This window comes from Xiphophorus couchianus, chromosome 14 (genome assembly GCF_001444195.1).
Source record: "Xiphophorus couchianus chromosome 14, X_couchianus-1.0, whole genome shotgun sequence".
Taxonomy (NCBI): domain Eukaryota; kingdom Metazoa; phylum Chordata; class Actinopteri; order Cyprinodontiformes; family Poeciliidae; genus Xiphophorus; species Xiphophorus couchianus.
The window spans coordinates 4,014,721-4,022,553 of record NC_040241.1 but is presented as its reverse complement, the minus strand read 5'-3'; the positions used below and the strand labels follow the sequence as shown (position 1 = coordinate 4,022,553).

General features: G+C 38.3%; 1 protein-coding gene across 2 annotated transcripts; it reads left to right on the top strand.

Annotated features, from left to right (window-relative positions):
* The first annotated feature begins 362 nt into the window (after positions 1-362).
* Positions 363-7,156, top strand: LOC114157527 (uncharacterized). Of its 2 annotated transcripts, XM_028038584.1 has the most exons (7): positions 366-601; positions 2,557-2,678; positions 2,769-2,879; positions 4,090-4,143; positions 5,205-5,375; positions 5,550-5,672; positions 6,571-7,156. In XM_028038584.1, the coding sequence occupies exons 1-7, from the start codon at positions 595-597 to the stop codon at positions 6,616-6,618; spliced, it is 636 nt and encodes a 211-aa protein (XP_027894385.1). In that variant the 5' UTR covers positions 366-594; the 3' UTR covers positions 6,619-7,156. The 2 variants fall into 2 exon arrangements, with proteins under 2 accessions (XP_027894386.1, XP_027894385.1); XM_028038585.1 differs by lacking the exon at positions 5,205-5,375 and having other exon boundaries at positions 363-601.
* The last annotated feature ends 677 nt before the right edge of the window (positions 7,157-7,833 follow it).

Here is a 7,833-nt window from a genome sequence, read left to right as displayed (position 1 = left end):
ATCTGTTAAATAACTGACTTGAATACATATGCAAAAATTTATGTTACATATTTTTATTTAATTGTCATTATTTTTTTGTAAAAATTCTTTCTGAATTTGACATTAATTAATGTGTGTGTGTGTGTTGTGTTTTTTTGTTTGTTTTTTTTCTTGTCTTTTTTTGGTCAAAAAAGCAAAATTTTGTTGATTATAATTGATCTGTAAAAGTAATAAAAGGGTAGAACATTCTGGGGCGTGAATACTTTTCATAGGCACTGTTGGTATCTGAAGCATTTTATAATAATAGCTTCTGAGTAAAATGAGGTGTGTAAGCAGTGTGACCGGAAGTGACCAGATGTCAGTTAGGAACTTGAACAGGCTGTGGAGTCTAACCATCAGAAAGCAGAAGTCTCGGTTCCCAGCTGAGAGTGGGCTCCTCTCTTCCCCCGCCGTGGGGCGGAGGGGCGTGGACTCCGGGTCCCTCGGACAGCTGCAGCCAAGGATTGCAAAACCTTCGGCTGGAAGCGAAGATCAAGGCAGAAAAACACCAGCAGCTTTTCCATCTAAACAGGAGGCAAGAAAAAGGCGACCTGGGCGAATTCCAATTCCGTGATCATGGCAGGTAAAAAGGAGGATTCTCGCTTGCCTAGTTACAGATAACAATGAGGGAAACTTTTTTTTTTTGTACTTTTAGTTTAAACAGGAGAAACTGAGACGCTTAGTTTTCGCTGTTTTCCAGAGTTTGTGCGCTGTCGCTGTTTTGATGAACTGCTTCCTGTTTCAGATAACGGATCATGTTGGATCATCGCGGTATGATTATGGACTAATCAGGCCGTCATAATACCTGCTACTATTAATATAATACAATACAAAACAAAAGTTTGTAAAGTTATGTATTATGTCTGTCAAGTGGTTGTTTTCCATTGGTTTACCAATGGATTTATATTTGTGGTTATAATGTGACAAAATATGGAATAGAGGTATGAATACGTTTGCAAGCCTGTATCTGTATCATCTGCATTTGTTTTGTAACAGATTATCAGTTTTACACTATATTGCTACCTCAGTAGCAATATCTACCTCAGTAGCAATATCGGTTCCATGGCCACAGTTGGATAAAATCCAGCTGTGGCCCTCCTGCTTCAGGTCGCTCTCAGGAGCTCAGTGAACTCCAGTTGTTGTGATAGGATGCAAATTGTGAATTAAATTTAACTGCTAAATAATCCTCAGTGAACTAATTTTGTTGTGGAAGTGGAAGCAGTTGGGCACAACAGTAGCCCAGCCATGTAAAGTCACAGATTATTGTGTGGAGGTCACCAGCTTTTTGCAGTCAGTAGCTTCAGTTCCCCAAACTTCATATGGCCTTTAGATTGGAGAAAAGCAGAGAGCCTCATGGAGCGGGTTTCCTTGGTCAGGCTGCTGCATTTCAGCCTTGCATCACCAAGGCAATGCAAAGTCTCAAATGCAATTATTCAATTCAAATTCAAAAATGCTTTAGTGATTCTAAATGGAAATTAAATGTTGATTTAAAGTATATAAACACAAGAATCCATAGCAGTAGAGACATGTTCTTTGGAATGATGCATCATGACTCCTGTCTACTAATCCAGTCAACAAGCCCGGAGTTTGGCAGTTATCATGAAATCACCTCTTGCCTGACTGAAATTGTGTGAAGGATAAAGTTTGATGGAGGGATGATCCTGCTACGCTTTTAAAAAATAATAATTTCAGGATTTGGGATCAGCCACTTGCTTGTATTAGGAGGAGATCTAAATATTTTTGCATACCAAAACAGTTTAAGAAAAACATTTTACTCCCAAATTTTTGGGTCCAGTTGGAGGTGACCCCTTCCTTACACTGGCACACAAAGCAAGGCCGGGATATGAATGAGTGAGTTTGATGTTTGAGAACCTGACTGTTCTGTGCAGAGTCCTGACCCAGGAGACGGGGCTTTCTTATGCAACATCAGAGTGGGACCTTAGAAATACGCTTCAGGGTTCTGTGGCGGCACAGAGGTGAAGCACAGCCCATGTGTGGACGCCTTAGTCCTCGATGCGGCAGTCACAGGTTTGAGTGACCTGTGCTGCATGTCTTCGGTCTCATTACCCACTTTTCTGTCAGACCACTCTCAAAATAAATCTTCTATGATAATATAAAAAAAAGAAATACACTTCAAGAAGAATGTTTTGTTTTTTACAAACTAAGCCTTTCCAGAAGAGCTGAAGTTGTTACAGAAGAAATTAATACACTAACATCTCATGAAAACGTATGGACTAAAAATAGAATGCAACTCAAGTTGCAAAGGTAGACAAGCACGAACTTTTGACAGTGTAGAGTGCTGTGTGTGTTGCTGCCTTTGTGCCAGAAATATATTTTCATCTCAATGAAACATTTTTCAACCTGGATGAAAAAAATGACACTTATTTTCCAGAGACATCACAACTGCATGTTATGACATCTTATTTGTCTTGTAAATGGTTTGATCAATATTTGTTGCAAGTTGGTGTTAAGCCATCAGTGACAGTATCAAACACTGCAATTAAGGCTGTTGACTTAACGTGGCAGTGTTGGTTTCAGATGAAGCAGTAGCTGCGGAGCAAGGCGCCAGCCCAGCTCAGAGCCCACTGGTTACAGTCACGTTTCAGAGGAATGCCAAGAGAACGGAGAAATATCTGGAAGCTGAGCCTAAAGTTCTCGGGGTAGGCTGCGTGAGGGTCTGTGTATGTTTAAATCTTTGCTTTTCAACTATTTTGCAGCCATAATTGAACTGCTTTTTCTTTGTTTCACAGATTACTCAAATCTGCTTCAGTGTGTATATGATCATCAGTCTCAGTTTGTTTAGGGCTAAAGGCCTGAGTTCTTATCAACCAGATATTCCTTTACTCGTCTTTTCCCTGCTGGTAAGTGCCCAGTGGAATCAAACTGGAGGTTCACCTGAAGCCTCGACCGTTCTTTACTGATGCACCTGCAGCCACATTTTCATTGGAGAAACTTCACACATGCAGATATTGTAGTGGCACTCTGCGTCCCAAAAGTTCGTCGTACCACCTTTGCAGTTTGTCTAACAACCAATATTTGAATCACTCGACTGAAACCAAGTCTTCTTTTATGATGTTTACTTAAAGAACTCCAAAAGTACACTTACAGAAGAAATGAAAGGCTCGGTACAGATCGATCGAAAAATTGTGTTGCTTCCACCGTATCCAACTGCAATCTGACTTCAAACGTGCATACGGGCAATATTAATGTTATGCATTACGTAGTGGAAGCCAAAATTACTTTTCACAATAAAAGTATCCCTTTATATTAACTAAGTTATACATTCTAGAAAATATACTCATCATGAATTTCTTAAAATTAAATTAAGCATATTTATACATTTTTAATCTAAATTATTATTCTATATGAATTCCCCATTAACTGGCTCTTACAGATATGATAGCTGCAGAAAAACTGTTTATTACAAGGACATGGAAGCAGGCCAGAGTTTACAGGGTGCATTATATAAAATGTACTTTTCTGACCTTTATATCATGTTATAATGTTATTCCCTCATCAAAACACAGATGGAGTGTAGCTTTGGTTCGTCCCTGCATGTTTGTGGAATCCTTGAATAGTCCATAGCAACCATTGGGGGTGCCTTAACACTTGCTCTCACAAAGCGCCACCTATTTCCACTGAACTCCTCCTACAGACTAGCGGCAGCAACAATTAGCAAACGCCTGGTGGCGACTATAAGCGCTATTTAGTTAGATGCTTATATACTTTGGTGTGGGATGCACCTTGGAGGTTGTTTTTTTTAGTTCTCCCAAAACTCCAGAAAAATAAGCTCTCAGTTTGAAATTCTAAAATCCACAAATAAGTATATTTAACAAGAAATATTATTTTGACAGTATACTGAGCAAAAACATCAAAGTGAATGTTTTGATTTCCTCAACCAGTGGATGATTGTGCCCCACTACACTGAGAATAATGAACACTTTTCCCAACAATAATGCTTCTATCACCCCAAGCATGCAACAGTTTACTGTGTTCCTCTGCTTAATGCTAAGACGATGGGTTAACTAGAAAAATTGAAAATTTGTCTATGATCATGATTTGTCATTGCAGGTAATTATAGCTGGGGGTGTAGCTGTCGCAGCAAAGAACCTACATCTCCCAACAGTAAGTGACTTGCTGAACAGATGAAATACAGAGTAGCTTGATGTTCTTCTTCTTGTGTCTTTTCATGTTAATAACTTCATCAATCACGCTTATCAAAATCCTCACAGTTTCTCCTTTAAAATTCCTTCGTCTTTCTATTAAGTTTTTAACAATTTCCTTCCTTAAAGCAGAGCTGAAATTTCATCGTGTTTACATAATACCTGTTATTAAATAAGCATCCAAACTCTATGACTGTTTGCTGGTCTGGATCCGATGGTTGACCATGTTTTGGAGGAATAATAAATGAATTCCCGTTCCTGATTTTACCAAAGCAATTTAGAAACTTACCAAAACCTTTTTTAACGTTAAATTTTAACTTGACGTTTCAGATTGCTTCACTTCTACCGCTACTTCCACATTTCTTTATTTAATGGTAAATGTTGTAAACTTTGGATACAATTTACATCCCACTTCAGATCTTTTTCTTTTGAAACAAAGAAGGAAAGTAAAAGATTTTTCAAATAGCAGAAGTGAATTTTCTTTTCTGTGTGTTGCAACACAAAACTAGATTTGTGTTCCGTAAATGTTTCACACATTACATTCAGCAAAAGCAGCAAAAAAAATCCAGATTACACTTTGAAAATGCTGTCAGGAACAAAGACCTTATCCTCTTCTTGTGGGGAACGGAACTAAAATGGACTAAGAAAGAGGAAGCTTCTGAGGCTGAGAGGAAGATCTCAAATGTAAAAGGATATCTGAAAAGTTTGACACAAGTTTTACAGTTAAAAATGCAATCTTCCTTTATCTGACAGTACTTTCACTGGTAATCTTCTGCAACCATAGATGATCGGAACAATACTGCAAAACGGCTGCAAATCAGAGTATTGTGACAAACTCAATAACGGACATTAGCAGCTTCCAGCAACCAGCTGCTGAGGAGAAACAGAAGTGAAACTTATGGTGACTCTGACTCTTGTTATATGATGGCCTTACTGTAAGAATTTCATTCTTTTTTACTGTTTAATGTGTGAATGTGTTCAAAGCCATCTCTATTTATATATAAAACCTTTCTTTTGTGGCAGCTCACGGCCTGTTTGGTGATGCAGATCTTGGCATGTTTTGCCTCTTTCGTGAACATGATCTTCACCATAGTAATGCTGGGAGACCTGTCCCTCAGCTGCTGGAGTGGTTCTTTTGAGAGAAACAGCTTCAACAGTACATATGATTACCAGACAGTCTGTCAGCAGGTTGAGGTAAAGACTGAATACTCTTCCTAAGAACCACACCCTCAAATTCTGAGGAGAAGTAAAGTCCAGTTTCAGGAACTGAAGAATGAATGTTGGATGCTAACTGATATTGTGTAACATATGAAAGGAGTTGATGTCTGAGTTCAGGAGTTCTATCCACTCATTCTATCCACTTTTCAGAGCATCCATTCCCATTTCTTTGCTGGAGGGATTCTAATCCAGGCCTGTCTGCTGGCCATCTCTGCCACTCTGGCTGCCTACTGCTGCAAGGTGATCAACTGTTGTGGGGCAGCCAACAAAATGGTGAGTTCACAAACCAACTGACTTAGTAAGCCAATAACTAAGATTCCCAAGGTAGATTGTTCATATTCAGTGTTATTCAGTGTTTTTCAGGAGAAAAGATAGGAAAAAAACAAATCTCCATTAAAATGTCAGGTTAGAAAAACTCAGGGCATAATTAGTCATTTCAGAGCTTATTTTTTCCTCCTGTGATGATATTTGTTCTGTACATTCCAACTGAAAACTAATATTTGATGACATATATTTTTTGCAAATATTAAGAGAATAGATTTTAAAAAAGCTGCAGTGTTCACATTTTCAGCAATCAGTGGTTTTTGTAGGAGCATCCATCGGTCTGGTCCATTTCATGTTCTGGTCCAGTGACTTTGGTAATTATTGATCAAAGAATAACAAACAAACTGCGTCACCAACTGCTTTTTTCAACACGCAAAACAACATGAAAAATGTTTTTTAACAGAAGGCAAAAATCTGGAACACCATAGCCCTGTTGCAGCTGGTTTATCCCAGTTAGCTGAACACACACATCAGGCAGAGGGTTGTGAGTTAAAGCCAGTTTGGTTTATCAAACAGAATCCAAACCTTCAAACATCTCAGGTTCAGGAAAACCACTGGCAAACATTCCACTGTATTAAACAAAAGACAAATTCATTCATCCCACTGATTATTATTTATTAAAAACAATTTTTTTATTACAATTATGTACTGCTTTGTCTAACATAAAATGTAATATTCTAAGTATTCAATGTATTTTCTAGTTAAACAAAGCTAAATGTGGATATTTTCTAGAAGTATAAAACCATCTTAAAGGTATTGTATGTTAGTTTGCAGAAATAAAAACAAAGTTAAGCTAACAATATTATTATAAGACTCAAACGTTCTTTTTTTCTTTTTGCCTCCACAGCCAGTGATCACGATCCAATCACCAGCTGACCAGCAGAGAGAAGGATGACCAGACTATGTGCAGCTGCAGATTTAAAGCTTAACTAATCCTTATTTCATGCCAACTATAGATCTGATTATTTTGCTTAAAGTCAAACCACTAATGAACTCCTAAAACATATCATAAATATCGAATTTATAGTTTTTACCCCACATATAACTTTACCTTTTTTGCTTTCCTCCTTGTGCACATTTTCAGTGTTTTAGAAAGTCAACACACAGTGCATAACATTTGAACACTGAAGATGTTTTGAAATGGCCTGATGGAACGCAGCTTGTAAATGCAGGAAATGTTCCTTTGTTAGATGGATGAAAGCGGGTCTGCATTCAGTCAGATTCTTTGTCCTGTTTAGCGGTACAGACAGGATCAGCTGTAAAACATGAAAGCCGTTGGTGTCCAAGACACTGTTAAACACAATCAGCTGAAAGAATAATGAGTCTCTTTGCATATAATTCCCAATAACTCTTGCAACTTTATTTTCATTCACCTTGTCTCGTTTACCATTCTGGCCTGAGATTTGTATCAATATAAATAAATGTCATGTTCATTTTGGGCCTGTAGTGATTTCCTGAGCTGTGTGATGGACTGGCATCCTGTGCAGAGTGTGCCCTTCCTCTCGCCCAATGACTGCTGCAGGTGGCCATAAGTCTGCAGAACTGATTTTGTCTGAGTGTACTGATAATAAAACAACTTCAATGCTTTTTAAATAAGAACTGGCTACACAAAGTTGAATTTAATGTGGCCGTTCTCTAATCCACTTGGGTTAGAATTTTACACTAAGGGTCTAATTTGTACATACAGTGGAAATTTAACTATATACATAGGTAAACATTAAACCAAACAACAGTAAAAGATGAGAACTATGTAGTATAAATAAACATTGATATTGCAAATAAACTTTTGATCTGATACTTGAAATGTGAAATTTGAACATGAAAACAGTCCACTCTGAATATCCATCCATCCAGCCAGCCAACATGCTAATCCCCAGTAGGGTTGTGAGAGGTGCCAGCAGTCATCGGCTGTGAGGTGGGGTCACCCTGGACAGGTCACCAGCAAGGCAACACAGAGACAGACAGAACAAACAACCACACACACACACCTAAGAAAAATGTTATATTTCTGGACTGTAGGAGGAGGGTCTTAGCGCTGTCAATCATGCTCACACTCTCCTCCTTCCTCTCTGCTACCCTACGGCTTCTCCTTGTTAGCAGAGAGGCTAAC

What these genes read in the sequence shown, in the direction of transcription:
- LOC114157527 (XM_028038584.1), top strand. An exon ending in CTGAGCCTAAAGTTCTCGGG is followed by an intron (nt 2,679 to 2,768) that starts GTAGGCTGCGTG and finishes TTTGTTTCACAG; the next exon opens with ATTACTCAAATCTGCTTCAG. An exon ending in GTGGGGCAGCCAACAAAATG is followed by an intron (nt 5,673 to 6,570) that starts GTGAGTTCACAA and finishes TTGCCTCCACAG; the next exon opens with CCAGTGATCACGATCCAATC.